General features: G+C 46.2%; 1 protein-coding gene across 1 annotated transcript in view; it reads left to right on the plus strand.

Annotated features, from left to right (window-relative positions):
* LOC119384025 (uncharacterized) overlaps positions 1-19,530 on the plus strand; it is a 50,605-nt gene that overhangs the window by 26,033 nt on the left and 5,042 nt on the right. Inside the window, exons 14-21 of the mRNA XM_049412007.1 lie at positions 414-484; positions 3,890-4,133; positions 12,759-12,983; positions 13,696-13,775; positions 16,665-16,736; positions 17,262-17,333; positions 17,535-17,702; positions 18,804-18,926. Coding sequence (XP_049267964.1) covers positions 414-484; positions 3,890-4,133; positions 12,759-12,983; positions 13,696-13,775; positions 16,665-16,736; positions 17,262-17,333; positions 17,535-17,702; positions 18,804-18,926 — 1,055 coding nt within the window. The remainder of the gene's footprint in view (positions 1-413; positions 485-3,889; positions 4,134-12,758; positions 12,984-13,695; positions 13,776-16,664; positions 16,737-17,261; positions 17,334-17,534; positions 17,703-18,803; positions 18,927-19,530) is intronic.

The following is a 19,530-nucleotide window of genomic DNA, read 5'->3' on the forward strand; positions in this document are numbered from 1 at the left end:
TTGGCGCCAGCGCGCGCGCAGCTATTCGCCTTCGCTGTGCAGTCGCCGTCTGACACTGTGCTGGAGCCGCTTGATAGCGCCTGGGACTGGCGTTTGCAGGTGGGTAACACCATGAAGAAGGGGAGCGCAAATGCTGCTCAACGGCGCAGGAGAGCCGAGAAGCTTATCTCATCGGATTCCGAAGTAGTTGCCTGGCAATTAGCGGTTCCGTAGGAAGAATGAACAGAACAAGGTTAATAATCCGAGACAATCTAGAAAACTAATAATAATCAGCTGAACCTTTGCTAACGCTACGTATATCCTGGCATAGCCCAGCTAAGCCACTGCAAAATTTTTCTCTAGTAACCGTATTGTAGAAATGTGCGTTTAAACTAATAGGCATGTTGGTTTCTATTGCTCAATTGCAAATGCAGGCCACTGACCCGGACACTGGAAGTTTTGGCACAATCAAGTACACGTCTTTGAATGGGCCCATCGCCAGAAAGTGAGTGCTTCCTGAAATTGCCTCTATTGTCACGTTGTCGGGACGGTGAAGTACACATGCAGAACTCGATCTAAAACAGATTCAAGTGTTTATTGGGCGAACTTGTGCCCAGCAAACGAAGTAACACTGCAAGCGCAACGATAGCGGTGATCACAATCGTCGGCCGTCGAAAAAATCACAGCATATCCACGGAGTGAATGATGATGAGTGGGCGAAGCTGCGGAGGTTCATCGGTAAACCGTGAATCTTCCGTGAATTCTGCCCAGTACATCATCACCGACGTGAGATCGGGCGCGTTTATACTAAAGGTTCGATGAGTTATGACGACTTGCAGCTCACTTTAATTTTACATGTACGCTGTGAATTTTCATTGTTTAGAAAACCATTGCTTTAGAAAACATCTGGCGTCTTTCGTTAAGCAGCTGGCGTCTTTTCGTTTTGCTTTAGAAACATCTGGCGTTCTTTCGTTTTGCTTTTACAAAACATCTGGCGTCTTTCGTTGGTTTATTTCATCAATCAACGGCGTTTTGAACAAAATTTTTATTGTTTAATCACGCACAGGAGAAATCTCACCAGGCACTACCTTGGAGGTAAACAATGGCTGCTAATGGGAATGAGAGACAGAAGAAGTCGGCTTTTAGCTAACACTTACACTTCTACTTCTACTAACGTTTCCTACTAGAACATGCCAATGGCTGCTAATGGGGAATGAGAGACAGAAGAAGTCGGCTTTTAGTTAAGGCGCACGCTGCGAATTTTTTATTGTTCAACAACGCACAGGAAAAATCTCCTACCGGCACCACCTTGGAGGTCAAGATCTGGTACTAGCGTTACGACTGGTTACACACTACGACTACGACAACTACGAGGGACGAACGGGTGCCGCTTTAAGGAGCTTCGCCCCTAAAACTGGTCGTTGGTGAAACGCGTCGGCTTTTATACACTCAGGATCGAAAATTCCAGCGTTGTCGCTGGCGCCCGCGTTAGTTCTAGAATGAATTTGACTACTCGTGTCGCGCGCCCAATCTTATCAGAAAGTTCTAAAACAATCGGGAAGGTTCCCAGGCATTCCGGCGCGGCTTGCGCCGAGCGGTGGTTACACATACAATACTGCCACGCCCACTTCTTGTTTTATTTTTGAATTATTCGGGTTTGACCAGCAAGGACGTTTATCAACGATCGACGCTGTCCGCAAAGCAGTGTTCGAGTAGCTTCTCGATTGTAGTAGATCGTTTTGTTAAGATTGCGCGCCGCCCGTGAATGTTCTAGCTTTGTCGAGAGATAATGCCGCCACCAGCGATATTGCTGGAAAGTTCGATAGCGCCTGTATAAAAGCCGACGCGCTTGACCGCTTGTCAGTTGATCGACGGTCGACGCTCTGTTCGCCGCTATCAGTTTATTGCTGTAGCTGGAGTTTCATTTTCCCGGCCACAAGTTCGGCCTAATAAAGAGTTTCATCTCGGACGTGCTGACTGCTGCCTTCGTCGACGTCACGACCACGTGACAATACAGCGGTCACATGAAAACACAGAAAGTATGTGTGGCAATACATTGCACTCATACAATGTCGCTCATAGTGAAGACGAGTCCTTTTGGAATTGGCTTCATCGTTCCAATTCGCGCTTCGTGCCCACAGTTAGAAAAAAAAGTTCATGAAGGCAACAACGTGTCGGTGAGCAATAAGCAAATGATTTTATGCGCGAAAGCTTTAGCTAGTGCCTCAATTCAAATGCGCCCTCATTGACCGTCGGCGCTGTGTCGCAATCTCCTAGCGATTCAGTTAGCAGCTTCTGTAACCTATTTTTTATGTATGGTTTTTAAAGGATGTCCCATTGTAGTATTTCACTTCGGGACCTCCTTCTGCGTATTAGCATCCTGTAATCTTCTTAATCATCACAATAAACTGATTATGATTCGTATCATTTGTCACGAAATTGCAAAAACAGGATAGTGCTAGTATTCAAGCTCTCATTTGAGTATATTCGTTTTGTTTTTTGTTTTGTTTTTTCGTTCAACGAAGTACATCTCCTGCGCGTTTTTAGTGTTAAACACCTTGCGTCATGAACACGTTACGACAGTAAAAAATCTGTAAAGTTCATCGGATAAAATGACGTCACAAGCGCTTAAAAATCGGTCATCGTTGCACCTAGGCATACATAGTTATTCACACATTTATGTTTATTAATTCAATGCTTGATATGAAAATCCATACGTAACAAACATTTTCAGATATTTTTTTTTCGCTGGAGATACACACATGCTTGTACTTCATAACGAAAAGAAAATGTGCTGCTTTTACTGCATAAAATGGGCGAAGTAGCACATACCTGAAATCGTCCAGCAGCAATTACGCGGCACATATTTCCACGATAGTTTCAGCGCAATGTGCCTACACGCTCTTCTATGGTCACATGACCAGACTGCGATGACCACAACGATGATTGTCAACATTGAAGAGTGTAGTAGGCGAGAGTGTGAGCTACAGCTTTGCTAATTTTCAACATAAAGACACTAGAAAGAGCATGACGGCGTGCACCCAGCCTTCGCAAGTCAGCTCTCCCTTAAGTCATCCTCCTCACCGAAATCTGCACACCATGTGGTTGCTGCGGAAGTCTGGTAGAGTAGAGCAAAGGAGCTCGGCCTCCCAGCACTGCATCCAGATGCGCTAATCGTTATGACATGACTGCAAGCATATATCTTTCTCGCGTCCACGCCAAATAGCCCTGCGGGACAATTTACGCGTGTACCGCATCTCGTATAACTTGTGCGGGCAGCAGGAAAAGCGTGGAAAAGGATGACAATGAAAATGATGATGAAGAAAGCGTGTAAAACCATTTTCCATTTTCCACGCGAGAACTTTGCAGTGTTTCAGCTGGCCGTCGCCCTTTTTGCAGTAGCGGGCTGCATTCGTAGGGGAAGTTCGTTGCACCAGAAGCACGGTTTCGTCTTGCCGGCTTGCCGTAGCATCGTTTTCATTGTTTACCACAATGTGTGGAATATATCTTAACCATGTGCACCTATCTAACCTTATCAGTCCAACTGAATGTTATTTATTTATTATAATTATATTTATATATTCTATTCAACTAATCTACCCATGCAATCTATCTATTCTATCCTCGTGCCCCCAGAAGTCGACCCAACACCTTGACGTGTTCTCGACGAATACGGCTCAGTGTGCCTGATTCTCCAGAGCATTTCATCAACGCTCACTTATCCGAGTGCTTAAACTACCATTCGGAGTATATTTTCTTCTCGTATACTCGTGCAACTACTCGTGTATTAGCCAGTTTTCTTCTCCTTCGTTGCCTAAATTGTCTTTCACCGCGCTTTCTCGTAGTTTCTTGTTTATACAAGCATTGTTCCCAATAATCATTCGCACTGCGCTCTTGCGTCGCTGTGCAGCCTGAAATTGGACCCAGACACGGGCCGTGTGACTCTGGTCTCGTCCGAGGGTCTCGACCGCGAGTCGGTGCCAGAGTACGTGCTCACTGTCGAGGCGCAGGACGGTGGAGGGCGGCGGGCTTCGACGCAGCTCCTGGTACGCCTGGGAGACGCCAACGACAACGCGCCTTCGTTCAGGCAGCCCCGTTACGACGCCGTACTCACGGCAGACCTGGCGGACTTTGCGGAGCCTCTCATCGTCCAGGTACGATCAAATATACACATACACGGAAGGTTGCACTCTTATGAATAACCTCCGATTGTGTTAAACTGGCGGCTGTAAACTGACAACAACCCTTTCATGTGCTTCGTCACGGCAAGTCTGCCGTGACGAAGCTATAAAGGTACGAAAGTGAGGGAATTATCCGAGGGGCTCGTTTTCTGTGTTATACACAACTAATGACACCGACAGACATTTAAGCCAAGCAAAGCATAAGGGACATTATTTGTGGCATAGGTAGCATGCGAGCGTTTATTGGTCAGCCGCCACCTCGTGCTTGTATCACGTTCTCCATGACGACCTCTGGCAACAGAGAGTTCCACACTCGCCCCCTGGCCTGTGGGTGGCGCTGACTAACATTCCCAGATGTTAAGCACACATAAATACCCTACAAAAAAGTGAACGGGGCAGCACCCTCCGCTTTAGCCCAAATGGTATACTCGGCGACAACTCTTATTGACCGCACTGAGGAAGCTACAAAACCGAAGCGCATGCCTGCTCCCGCGCCAAAAAATAATTACTTACGTTTACTGATAACTTTCTCATTTGCCTCGCTGAAATAAATGCTGCTTTATTTATTGCGAGACTCAAACAGTTGCGGGAAGTCGTAGGTAGAATACAGTTATTGCTCACTTTGCAAGAATGCCTTCCTGTTCTTTCCATTTCTTACACAGCATCACCTTTTCAGCAAGCCCGTTTTCCAAAGTAAACATGGCGTCTGTGACGTAGTGCGTCAGCGTGCGGCCGCAAAAGCGCGGTTTAGTTCTCCAAGAAAAATATACTCGTAATATGACACTAAAATGTACGCACAACAATCGAAGTGTTTCTCCCATTCCCATTTTTCGCGTATATAATTTCCTAAACGAGTTAGCAATGCGAGCGAGCAAAACCGAAATCAGCCGCAAGCTGCCGTACTGCTTGCGGAGCAACACGAATGTGCGGAAGCCCCGCCTCTGTAGCCTTCGCTCCACTGTCTAGATAAGTTGTCGTCGAGTATAGAGCTTTGGGCGTGAAATTCAAAGGTTGTGGGTTCGGATCCCACCGACGGAAACGGTGATTTTTCGCCCACTTTAATTTCTTTAAATTTAAGTGAAAAGCATTACAGTACAGTCAAGAGACCACAAATGATGTCCCCTATGCTCTCCTTGGCTTGAATGTCTCTTAGTTACATTAGTTGTGCATACGAAACAGTTGTGTATACAGAAAACGAGCCCCTCTGACAATTCCCTCACCTTCGTACAGAAATAGCTGTTGTGGGATGAAATGGAGAAATTTTCATACTTCAGATGGAGTCCACTGGTGCAAAACAGAGGTGGTTGAAAATTACTAGGAGAAAGCTTATTCCCGTCTTGGACGTAAATAGGCTGATGAAGATAATTGTTTGCTAAAGTGGAAATTAAAGCGGCGGTGATAATAATGCTCTGTTACTTTTGTGCTTCAATCTTTAGTCATGCTATAAGAAAAACAGCCGCCATACATTGGACCAATTATCTATGTCCATGCACTGACAATGTGTCGGCAATCGTATTTATATTGCAAGCCGCAGTGCTTAAGCAAATAAAGAAAAAGGCCGTTAAATGTTAGTGCCGCGTGTGCCTTTGTCTCACCTATTGTTTTCCCTCAACACGGTATGGTTGTGAGAAAAAAAGCCGTAGAAAGCTATCTCAGGTGATTTATTAAGTATAACGCACGCTAGCCACTGTATATACACGCGATGGTCATCAGAAGTGGGTGGTTTCGCGTACTGCTGGTGCATAACTGTATAAGGTTACAGCTAATAAATAGGCTTTCCTTTCGCAGAATAAGCATACATGGTTCGAGCGTTACATAGGTGCCGTAGGTACAGTGTTAAAATAAAGCCGTCAATTTACCCTTACCTGCACAATATATCGAATACATTATACTCGCAACAGAACCGTTCTACAACAAAGTTAACTTACGTTTGCCTCACATAAAAAAATACCAAATGTTCCTGGCCTTAATGAGCACAGTGTTTGCGTACATTGTGACCACTATGAGCGGTAATGTCACAGTGCATTGTCTAATGAAGTGACTGAGAGCGAGGAAGTTGCTCGACTAATTTCTTTTCGTGTAAGGCTCTCAGGCTGTGCTTGGACCTGCAAAAAAATCCGTTCGCAATGCCTATAACTTCCGTGTTCTCCTATAACGCAGCGCATTAAACCTGCCAGCCCAAATAACTCATAGCTTGAGGACGTGTGCTTAATGCCCATAGATGGTCTGTCCTCATGACGCGGAGTCACGCAAGCTACTTGTCCTAGCATCCGGACATCCTTTTATGGTTACGCTCTAACGCAATGGTAACGACTTCTTTTTTTGTTTTGCTCCGTCATTCCCTTATACTAATGGCGCAGTGCGATGTACTTCGTCTTCAGTCACGCATGGGTGATTGTCATTACTGCAGGCATAAAAACAACAGCCATAAGCCATAGTTAGCTCTCATATGTGAAGCTGTGCGACCAGGCGAAGTAATATTTGTGTTGGTATTTACCATATGCGCAGTCAATCTCTAAACATACCAATACTCCAGAGTGCGACCGACAATGTATTCTTTCTTTACGAAACATTGCAACACTGGCAAAAACCTTTACGGGCTGCTGCCGTCCCCATCTGCGTAAGCGAAATCGGTGTTTTAGAAACATGCACATTTTTTTTAAGTTCTTGATTATAGCCCTTAAATAGACAAACGACAGCGATGGCCTGGGCTAGTCAACTTTATTCTCTCTTATACATGCATACACATCTCACTTCAATGAGACAAACAATTCGATCATAACTGCCAGATGCTTCATAGTTCCTGAATGTGCAAGACCAATGAGGGTTCATTGTGCTTTCCGGTAAGGAGTTTTGTAGGGCTTTTTTTGTGCATTTTACAACGTCCCTGTCGCTTTTCTGTTCAGCCACGAATTTACCAGTATTATTTCGAAGGCACACTATGAAAGCATAGAACGGACTCGTGTGCAGAGGAAACTAATACATCCCTATTCCATTGTCTGGTGAGAAGAATTTAAGTAATTTTGCAGCCTTTGCGTACAACAAATACGGACTGCGAATTTTAAACGCAGGGACATAAGGTGTCATTTTTTGTAGGTTTTTACTATTTCAGGTGTTCAATATTCGCAATGACGTGACGGAAAGGAATAAGGTGCAACTTTCTATTTTCATGTCGCCAGCCTAACTTTGGTCGATGAAACTGGTTTTTTATCTAGGCCTTCCCAGAGGGGGAACTTTCTATAGTCGGATACAACTTATGAAGTCCGGAAAGGCCCCGCCCAGACGACAGAAGCGCGACCACCGATCGCCTCCGGGACAAAATAAATAGTCCTGCTCATGCACTCGGCAATGTACTCCGAAGGCGGGGTCACCGGCCATCCGGCTCGTGACGTCAGTCTCGAGCGCACGCGTTTGGTGCAGGCTTGTGTGCATCCGCCTTTGAGGAGGAAATGCCGCGAACTTCTAAAGTTGCATGCGACTATAGCCACTGATAATATAGTCGTTGCCTGTTGGCATTAACGCCTTCGCTACTGCAGTCGCACCTTTATGTGCGTTTACGGTGTTTGCCCGCTGTATCTTCTCGCTTGCTATTTGATTTCAATTCCGTTCCGATTGAGAGTACTGTAAATTGCTAGACACCAAACGACATCAAGTGACCATTTCAACCTTAAATTTTGGGGCACACGCGTGCCCCGTAGTAGATGCTAAGATGATCGCACGGTTTCAGGAGCACAGAATGCTTGAAAAGTTTACCACCTTTGTGACTGTTGCGGAACCTGAAACTGCGCAACTTCATTGTTGCGGTAGAACGCAGTGGCACAAGAAGCAAAAGTCAGCTCTATGTTTCCTCGATTTCTTTTTAAAGACACCGAATGATGTGCGTATAGCGGGTGCCGATACAGTTCACCGACACATCGGTGATATATCTATAACGTAACAGCGGGATCGCAAGGAAGGCTCGCAGTGAAATGGTCACGGACGTACGAAATAAACAAGCCTGTGAGGTTAGCAGCAGATTACGCGCATTGACCGCACAGAGACATGTTGTGCGACAGGAGTTCAGGTGAAACTTGGTACAGGTATCTTGCTTGGTATTCTGTGCTTTAGATATATAGCAGCGCGTACTCGCAACGCCCACGAACAATAGGTAGCGTGCCGTGCAGTTCAAAATGGCGCCTGTAGGAGGGTCAACCCGTCTGCTAGCGTAGGGAAAGATAGGACATGCTGACGCACGCCCCGTGCCGCTTTCACCGGATGAAGCCATGAGTTGAACTGAAATGGGTGCGAGTCCAAAATACTTGCCGAAATCATGGAAAGTGCTAAATGCTCGCCACCGAATTATTTGCTTCAGTGTAAAAGGTTATATTTCGGCTCCATTACCGTGCATCAAAGATGCTTTGCGAAATCCTGTGCGTGCTACAGAAAACTGCGTGAACTAGAATTGACGCATGAACTGAATGGCACTCCGAGGTAGTACGTACCGAGGCTGCCTGACGGGTTTGCCGTAGTAACAGGCCGCTAGCGAGTAGCGCCACCGTTGCTGCACAGGTACCGCATGTTTAACGTGACGATGGTTTCCAAACACGTTACGCCGTCGTCGTTTCTTGCGCAGTCAGGAACGCGGACTTACTTCTTCAACGGAATGCAAGCATTCAACATCCCATTCAGTAGTGCTCGGGTCACAGTCATGCTCAGACTCTAGCCGCGCGCAGTTTACTTCTTTCGGATTTTGCAGGTTCGATCAGCACCTCGAAACATGAATCTCGAAAAGAATGCACAAGCATGCTTTTCTCAGCGTCGAATTCTTCGACGTTACGAAAATTCACCTAACAACAATGCCATTCGGACGGTACAGCTGAAGTTAAAACAGTGGTGTGGATTGTTTCTGTGACTGCACGTTTCATCAATATAACCCCTTCGCTTCCGCTGGTCGAGCTCGAGCGTGGTGGTGGCACGCGGCGCTCCATAATATCCACAATAAGTCGCGCTACATGCAATGCATAGGAAATATTATGCGTTTATTTTAATCTCACTCAACGCTATTATACAGTAAATGCAATCAAAGTAACTTACTATCGTGAAAAACATTAACGCAAGAGGGAACGTGAAGTGCAACTCGCTTCTCGTGAGTTTGCAGCTTATCTTGATCGTCGCTGTCACTGGCGGTGCTTTCACAGCCGTCTATGTCCAGTGAAAAGCCCTCATCAAGATGGTTTCTTTCACCATCACTGTTAAAAGCAACCTGAAGAAATTCCTCCGCCGACAGCTTTCGACCTCTCCGCGTCATCATGTTTACAATTAGATGAACGTCTGGCCTCGGAGAACTTTTTGCTCTCAAGACTGCCAACAAGAAAATTGCTTGCAGTGTGCTGCCACCTATCAACAACATACAAAAACAAGCAGCGCAGCGCTGGCTATGAAAGCAACACAAAAGTGAAGGACGACGTTGAGAGCGTTCTCTCCACGATATCCGTGGAGCGAACGCAGCCTCGAATGACTGAATGCTCGCTCGCACGATTTATAACAGCGCTTTTTTTTGACAAAGGATAAATCGCCCTATTTTAAAGTGTCGCCTATTTCAGATTGCTCAGTTATGAAAGAGGACATCGCAAGCTCGCGCGACTCCCCGCGTACAATAGAGAGATTTAGTTGGTGTCACAAATTAGCGCGTAATAAAGCGCGCGCGAGGCCGCTTTCAAACGGCTGCGCGACAGAACGGCGCGAGCCGCACGACCAAGAAGCGCGAACGACGAAAAAAACAAGCATCAAAAGACGCCGGCGCGCCGCATCCTCCTCACCCACACGACCCAGAAGCAGACAACGCGATCAAACGCCCAGCAATGCCTGGAAACATCTAGAAGGAAAGGGTGACGCATCGCCGATCATGCCGCCGCGGTTCGAACATACGAGAAAGCTCTCGCCCTTTCTCTGGCCTTAGCTGTACTGCACGCCGAAGAACCCTCCCGACGCTTCTAGAAACCGGGGAAGAAGAGATAAAAGCGTGCAAACGACGAGGGAGGTCAGACAGTCAGTGAAGGAGTGAGTCAGTCGGCCCGGTGATGGTGAACTTAGGCTAAGTGTGGCTCCGTTAGCCAAAGAAGACGTGTTTATGATGGCGTGCGGTCAGTCGATCATCGATCTGGAAGAATCCGATGACGACGCCGTGTGAGCCGTGACAAGTTGCGACGACGGTTGAGCTACGGCGATCAACGCTGGAGCTGGCGTGAGTGTTTCCTTGAAGAGAAGCATTCGATTACCGTCCAAGTATTGTGGACTGGATACGCCATTGTTTATTCAGGACTTTAACGGTCATTGAATAGTTGTAATGCATGCGATTGCATTTGTAGCGTGTGATCTGTTTGTTTAGCTCCCGTTGTGTAAACACCATCTGAATTATATTGTGAAGTTGTAACTGGTACCAGCCGAGTGTGCATGTGTTTGTATTATTTGTATTGCCTTAACTGAGAATATATTTCGTTTTCGTTTGTGTTATCGACTCTCGGCTCTGACTCGGTCTTTGGACCACAACCGGCGTTCGCTGGCGCACCAAAGGACCAACTCTAAATTGTCCGCGCTTTCGTGGTGCGTTTTCGGAGGGCCGTGACGCCAGCCCTTAGAATCCGCCCGGCGATTGCCAACCCGATTAACGGGATCAGGGACAGTTGGGCGTCCGCAACAACGTACAGACGCAGCCTGCCAGCGATTTCCTATGGCAGGCTGCGTCCGTACGTTGTTGCGGACGCTCAACTAAATCTGTCCAATGTTACGGGACCCATGCACTACAAAAACACCGACGGACGCCATATACAAGTGAAACAGCGTGAGTTTCAACTGAAAAAGTCAGACGATAACATTTAACTAACCTAGGTGGCTACAGGAAACATCATGAAGCTGAAATGTCAACGCTGTGGGCTACCATTGGAAGCGCGACTTGCCACGTATTTTAACGAAAACTTCGTGTCTCGCAAGTACGAATCAGATTTATTGTGTCACAGAGGGCCCGGTTTGTTCACTGATGCAGGGAACATGCACATTTGTAGTGTTCCTTTTCTGCCAACGCGTTAACAATCAGGCTAGCACAGCCGAACAAGGGAGCGGCTGCCAGTTTGTCGTCTGCTGACCCTCCTCTAGGGGGTTCTCCTGAAATCCGCTCGGTGACGTGACAGTCTATGGGCGTTGCGAATACCAGCGTACATTGTTTCAATCGGCAACGTCCTTTGGGTGCAATTCAGTGATATCAGTCATTATCCATTTGCTACATTGCAAACACCATCCAAAAAGGTTAAACAAATCACCATAATTTCTAGTTCTGCATAGTTCTTTGCTTGTGTTTAGATATGTGTGATGCATTGCGGGATGCTACTTTGTATGCGCGGCCATCCCCACTTAGTGCCTTTCCAGAAACATGTAGTGCCCTCACAACAATAATTTATTTATTTATTTATTTATTTATTTATTTATTTATTTATTTATTTATTTATTTGTTTATTTATTTATTAAGCTTTTTACCGCTGTCACTTGGTGCATTCTTTGGATTAATATTCTTATGTGTTGTGTAGAAACACATCATGGAAACAAAATTCCCAGTCTACGTTGTAGTAGGCCTGTAAAGGGTACTTTACTGCAAGCATGGTTAGTATGCGGCAAAGCTTATTTTTTTTCTTTTGCACCCTGTCAGATCATTTGCAGATTCCTCCGCCTAAATGTTGAACTTACGGCGTCTGTGCAATTTCACGCAATATCTTTGAACCCGGTATTCCTGCAAATTAACAAATGAAGTGATTTTTTGTCTTTTCGACCTGGCAACCCTGCTACTGGATGTCATGCAAACGGTTGTTCTGTTTCTTGTAGTGATAATTGTCGGTGGTGGTTGTGTTAGCGATGATGATGATGGCGGTGGGGTTGATGGTTATGATGATGATCATGATTATAGTGATGATGATAGTGATGAAACTACTACTGTGCATGTCTTGGTATAGGAGACGTTCGATTATCAGCTGACTCTGTAGGATTTGTTCTGGGATAAACTGAAGGGATTATGCGAAAACACTTACAAGAACGCTAAAATGAAATAATGGTTTAGATTGATAAGGTATACTCTGAGAACTCTAATGTCGTTAATTTCAGCATCATGGATTTATTAATAGAAGCGAAAATCCTTCTGAGTTTCAAATTTCGCACCGAAGTTACCACGCGTTACGTCACGGATTTCAAAGTGTATTTGTCGAATTTTGGCGACATTGGCTCAACGAAATTTCCTGAAACTTGTTACATTATGTCTAGACCCCCCTATGAGTTCAGTGTACCGATTAGGAACTGCGTAGGCCCTAGTAGACGCCGTCATAATCTGTGACGTCACGGCGTTTGGTGTGGAAATTTCAAGGTGGCGTCGCCACCCACATTTTCTTTTTGCACGTTTTCTCGCTTGCCAAGCGTCTTATCGCGACAAGCGTGGTAATTTTGGTGCTGCGAAAGAGTAATTTTACTAATAGAATCGCTTTTCTCTTTGGCGTCGCTTTAATGAGTCGGTGCTGGCAAGCATCGAACATCTCAATCAAGATACAGACAGTCACTGACGTCTTGTTCATCTCCGTGCAGGCGACGGATGCCGACGCGGCCGGCCCCAACAGCAACGTGACGTACGAAATCGTGAGCGGCAACTACGAGCAGAAGTTCCGCATCGACCCCGTGTCAGGCGCCGTCAGCCTCACGGCGCCCCTGTCCGCTGCTCGAATGGGACTGCCCCTGGTGCTTACAGTGCGAGCCCACGACCAGGGCATCCCCGTGCGCTCGGCGTCGGTGCCGGTGCGCGTCCACACGCAGGTGAGTGAGACACGCCTTTACCCGCGCTGGTGTGTGTAGGCAGTAAGTGACGCTGGCATGCCGATCACGATCCCGAAATTGAAAGAACGCTTTAGTTATACAAGACATCCCAGCTATCGAGTACCAAGATTTTAAAGCAGAAGAACGGCGTTACGCGAAGCAAACCTATAGTGCATATTGTTGTCAGTGCACTGGAGCAGCCTCTAGTAAATTTTCCCTTAAAAAAATATAAGATTTACTTAATTATAAGAAATGTTGTATTTCGACAGGTACTCACCTAATCACCAAAATGTCATTGAGGCATATGTAGGTATGTTAAAATGACATCTAACTACGCTATTTTCAGCAGCGTACTAATTGCGTGCTTCTTTAATCCTTAATACACCTTAATAGCAATGCGTTCAACAATGTTAAGTTCGATCCATTTAGTTGATTTTTTGTTAAGCATTTTATAAAAGCGTCATTTTATTTGGGTCGAACATATGAGAATGGGTCTTATATTTTCTTTTTACCTTGACTGTATCTATGTGCATAAATGACTGTTTTCACCGAATGAAATACGATACTTTTTCAGGAGCGGCAAGAAAAGTTAAAGTTATTTGTATCTACAGTTTCCATATTGTATTTCAGTACGGGCTCTCGTGCTTTATATTTCGTTCACTTTGTACCTCACAACTGACCATTACGTAAGTAACGTTATTTGCTGTTGCAGGAGTACCTGAATAGATCAATAGTTGTTGTCCTGCCAGGAAGTGAAGATCAGGTGCGGCCCAGGAAGGAAAATATTGAAAGGTACGCAGACCTTTACAGTCGCTGTCGCTTCGTCCTGTAGCCTGTCTCGTCCCCAGCTCTAGGCGTTTTATTCGGAGCCGCTCTACAATATTGCGAAACCCAGCGCCACTGGGCCCCAGTATCCAGTGCCATGCCTGACTATGAGCCCAGTGTCGCGCTGGATACTGGAGCGCTGAAGCAGCGTGCTATGCTGAAAGGCACTCAGTACTCTAATAATGACTCTGGAGGGGTAAAACACCGGTGCATATTTATCTATGACAAGTAGGCACTGCCTACCTGTCATACATAAATATATGAGTCCAGAAAGCTTTATAGAAAGCACTATTACAACTTTAAAAAAAGGGGGGGAAAGGCATATAAAAAAGTTTACTCAAGTATAGGATTTGAACTGATGGCATTCCGATCTCCAATCGAGTCCTATACCACTGTGCTCCGCCGAAACAAGTCGAGGTTTGCGTAAAATCACCAGTTAACAGACGAACACACCGCTTGGTCTCGTTTTTACATGTCGCACACGCGAAACAGACGGGACCTTCCATTCCAACTGAAACTTGCGTTTTTATTAGACGCAAAAAAATGGTTCCTGTAAAGAATGACACGCCGATAATGGCAACAGCGCTAACTTTCTTTAGAACTCGCATCTTAACTTTAAAACAAAATCAAATTGACCGAGAAGCAGGTACACTTTACCGGCTGTTACCTGCCGAGTTTAATCGTCATTTCTCGCTCTTTACACTGGTCGACATGTACAGAAGTTTTATCTCGACAAAAATCTCGTTCGATAAATGCACGCGTAAGTGATTGAGTCGTGTTCAGATTTTGTCGCGCAAACAAAGATATGTACAGTGGCCGTGCCAGTGTACTGACTTGCAGCTCTACTGATACCTACATCTGTATAACATCTTGCAAAAGACAAATGCAATGCTCTAAGATCATTCAGTACCAACTAGCCCGATCTGCCACCCTTCTAAATTCAATGCACTGAAAAAAAAAAGTGCAACCGTATTTGTTCAATAAGGCGTACCAATTGACAAGCCTGTGTTCTCACCTATGAGTAAGATAAATGACGGGGAATGCGGCCAGCAGCTTTCGGTGACAGCATGTGTGCGCTTGCTCAAAGGTCGTTGCATCGATACTCATCGCGTCTTGTGCGGACACCTTACACAAGGGGAAAAAAACTGCCGTGATTAAGCGCGATTAAAACCAGTTTGTTGAGCGTTAACTCGGTTTTGCTTGCTTTGGCAAAGGACAAGATCATTAATTTGCAGAGATTTAACTTAATTGCATATCTTGGTATAGGTAGATAGCTGCTTTCGTAGCAACAACTACCGCATCTACTGTTACACTACATGGCAACACGCAGACGCTGCTCGGCGCCATTGGCGCCCTAGGCGCGAACGCACAGTGAACTTGGATGCAGCCAGCGCCTGTGGCGCGTGACTACAATAAAGACTCACCTTTAGCCGCTGTTCGTTTTTGAGAAACGCGCCGCACTAGCGTTTCACTGAAGCTCTGTGGCCGGCGTTGCGACAACACGCGAGCCTCGTGAAATGAAGCACGTGGTCAACGCGCTGATACGCTGGAGAAACGTCGGTGCGAACTGATCGGCGGGAACTTTGCGCTATCTCGTGGGCAATGTGTAAACAATTTTCTGAGGCGCTTACGCAGATCAGAGGCGCTGCCATAACCTTGGCTGAGCGTGAAGGTCATATTCACGCTTCGAGATGTTTTCTTGGTTTTGTATTTCGAGTCTCCTGATTTCTTAGCTCCCGATTCTTAGCTCCTGATTTCGTCTTTGGCCTTTCTGGGTGCGACACCTGCAACTGGGTGCGACACCTGGGTGTGACACAGTTACTGGGTGTGACACCTGCAACGCTGCTGGCGGCTCTCACCTTCCCGCCAAAGGAGCAAGACGCCTGGTGGCGATGACAGCGTTGTTTCGATTGCACAGATGTAGTTCCCTCGCGTTGTGTCGCGCACTAACATGCCAAACCAGCGTATTGTGAGACTCTGTCCGCGGGCCCTAAAGGGGTCTTTAAACACTTTTTTCAACATGGTGAGAAAATGCTGCCGATCGGTAGTCGAGGCTCCTGCGAACATGTGAGCCAAGTAGCGCTACACGTGGCGCGGAATTCACTACCACAATTCAGTTTAAAATTCAATTAGAAATCGCTTGCTCTTCTTTCGACAAATGATGCCATAAGTACAATTTGGCTTATGACATCAATTTGGCTTACGGCCACTGGCTGATTTGAGTATCGTGAGCTGCACAGTCACCGCGGCTGCGCTCTATAGGGCTGGAATTACAGACTATATAGAATTACACCACCACCGCACTCTTGATCACACTGAAAGTGAGCCGCGCGTTCAAAGAAAGAAAAGGAAGTGCTCAAGGTCATGGCGTGCGCTTCCGTACGGACGTAGCTTCCTGCCCTCTTGCCATCCCCCCCTGTCCCCCCGTCCCCCCGTCCCCCACTCTTTAGCTTTCAGCGCGCTCGCTGGGACGAAAGGAGAGGGAAAGCGCTTAAAGCGTGCGGCAAATCCCTGTAACTCCTTTCATACTTGACGGATTCTAAAACATTTTGCGGTCGTCGATTTGTGAGGCAATAAGCTCACTGTGAAGTCATTCGATAATTCCCTGAAAAGTGTTGCAGGGCCCCTTCAAGCGTAACGTATTTGCTTGCAGCGTTTGGCCCTTCGGATGAAACTGCCACATATTTTTCATTCTTGGGCGCACAGCATCCTCGAGCCATCCTTCAGTTGACTCGAAATGAAGCAGTATTTGCGGCTAGGAAGCTGAGGGAACTTGCAACACTGAGAAATAGTTTGAGTATTGAGTCCGGCGTTGGGCACTAAACTAACATGCCTACGTTACCGCTTTTCTTTCAGGGGTCTCTCTGATTTGCTTGGTGCCAACGTCAACATTTACTCAATGATGCCACACAACGGATCCAAAAATGCGTAAGTATTGAATCCGTGCGTTTTAATCTGACATCGATGTTTGTGTGTGGAGACGCATAAACATAAGACTGATTGGGCGCTTTGTACGCCTGCTCTTTACTCATTCGCTAATGTTCGCTATGGCATTGGCAAGGAGTATACTTTGAAATTGGCAAGGAGTACTGTGACATTGGCAAGGGCAACCTTTTTTTTCAGAGCGCGAGTTTTGTGGTACACGAACATATTTAAACACACAATTAAAACTCTGTCATCGCTACATTTCAGAGCGTTCCCTTTACACATTATACCAATTTTTTGCTGTATGAATGCTTTCAGAACCTGAATATCCATGGCGATTAGCAATTTATGACATTATTTTTCACACAGGCGAACATGTCCATGTGGAAAATAGTTGTAACAACGATTGCACCTACATTGCAGTGTTATCTCGAAATGTAAATGAGGTAGGCGTTCCGAATATCACTCACAGAATGTGTTTGAGCTCGAGATATTCAAATTTGCGAACACTCGGTTTTATCTGCGCAGGACTGTTGCCAGAGGCTGGGCCGTTTATGAGTCACAGCCCATCGACCTCGTCTCTTTCGGAAAAATCATGAGGTGAGTAATATCAGAGCTGAGATTTATATTGTTGGCTGAGCTCGAGGCAGACATCATTTTCTAACAATTTTGCCGCGTAACCTAATAGCGCGTGTAGGTTCGGCACACGCAGATAAACGATCGACAAGCGTTGATTATAGTATATATGGTGCTGGTGCGCTGCCTCACGTGGCATGTTCTGGGGCTCTGCTATGTCCGCAGCAACTTGTACGGAATGAACTACGAGCAGATGTCCGTGGAGCGGGAAACGTTGCTCCTGAAGCGGTCGGGCAACGACCGCGTCTTCTGGATCCTGCTCATCGTGCTCATACTCATCATACTGCTGCTGCTCCTGATTATGCTCTGCTGCTGCTGGAAATACTTTCTAAGGTATGCTTAAGCACGTTGCGCATTTTCGAACACGCCATTGCGCTACGCCTCCTTCGAGAAACTAAACAAAAACTAAGTAGGCCAACTTCGTTCGCGCTAGGCAGGCCTTCCTTTCGATGCCCCCCGCATGTTGCTGCCTTACGTAACATTTCAGAAATATCTCTTTAACCTCTCAAACTTCAGCAGCGAAAAAAGACAAGGCCTATACATAGGGCCCCTAAATATCCTCTGAAAACAAGCGCGTATTATCCCCTGGCGTTTCCCGCTTTTGCGGCACAATTCGTCACACTAGCAGTCTGTTTCTTTTTTCTGTTTATCTGTTTCTTTCTTAATATATAAACAGGAGCGAAAAACTATTTCGCCTGTCTGCGAGAAGAAGCGCCGCAGCGGCTGCTCCTGAGTTATATGCTTCACATAGAAAGAAAAGGTTGATATTGCGGTTTTCTTGTGCTTAGTTCGAAAGAAACAGATAAGCACCAAACATCACACGTGAAGGCAAGGCGATCCGCTGGCGCAAGGGAGATGACATGCCGCTTGTCACGATAAGATACGGCCACAACGTGCCTTGATTCAAATTCGTCACTTCCTTGTCACGCGTAGTTAACGTCTTACGTAACAGAGAGTACGCGTTTTCTGCGCGCCGGGCGCGATCAGTTTCGATTTCGTCTAACAAAAAAAAAACAAGCCCTTGATCCATTCCTCTTCTATCCTTCCTACAACTCCATCTGTAATACACAAACTCAAATTATTAAATTATATAAAGTAAGCGGAAGCTTTATGTTAATTTTGTTTGTTTTTGTCACTTCGCACGTATTCTTACATAGCCACTGAATTGAATTCACCCTTATAATTGTCCTCATCAGTAAAAACAAACAAACAAACAATAAAACCTAACGAGAGCCAGCGCCATCCTACTCGTTCTTCTGCGCATCTTTCCAGATGAACCACCACCCATACTCGCCCAACTTTCAGCTCTATATTCCTAGTCTCAATCATGTTGTTCCCCCCTTCTCATTCAACATCGTGCGAAGGACACAAAGCGACGGGGCTCCGGGATGTGAGCTTACAGAAACAGCTGTATGTCTGTGATTCCCGTCGCAGGAACCAGCGGCCACGTTCGAGTAGCAAGGTGTCTCCGGCGAGATCTGCGGGAGCAGCCATGACGGATCAGTCGCACCGCGAGCGGCGCTCGACCACGGACAAGGCGACGGCTGTTAATGGAAGGTGCGCCACCTAGGGCACCCCGCACCCTCCGCACGCTATCCCCGATGCACCCCTCTACGCCCGTAACCCTCTGCACTGCCCCAGGTATAGTCATTGACGATTAGGAGCACGCCCATTCCGCTGCATGATTGGCCACGGGACACTCGCATTTCCCGTTCCATCCGTTTTGCACTGCAGAAGCCCATATATATGGGCAGATACAGCAAACGTGGCTCCAAAAGTTGAGCTACGACACAAACATGCGTAGGATTTGTATGAAGGGCTCCTTCCTTGGTTGAACGAAGAAACAAGCCATAGCTTCATCCATTCGCTTTCTTTTGTTCGTTCACAGCGAGAATTTTGTTCAGGCAGAGTTGATGCCCTTAGGTAGCATGTAAGAGTCTGTTTGTTAGATGCCAGCTCGTAAAAGGATCACATGCTACGTGAAGCCAGATGGCAAAAGAGAGAGAGAGATTGTTTCACTCTCGCCGTCATGGCTACGAATTTCCTGTTAAAATTTCCATAGTGTGCTCATTTGGCTCAATGTTTCACAGCACGTGTGTCACCCTTCATATTTGCTTTAGCAGAATTTATATACTCCGAGTTTAATGCTAACATCGAAGTG

The sequence above is a fragment of the Rhipicephalus sanguineus genome, chromosome 1 (genome assembly GCF_013339695.2).
Source record: "Rhipicephalus sanguineus isolate Rsan-2018 chromosome 1, BIME_Rsan_1.4, whole genome shotgun sequence".
Taxonomy (NCBI): domain Eukaryota; kingdom Metazoa; phylum Arthropoda; class Arachnida; order Ixodida; family Ixodidae; genus Rhipicephalus; species Rhipicephalus sanguineus.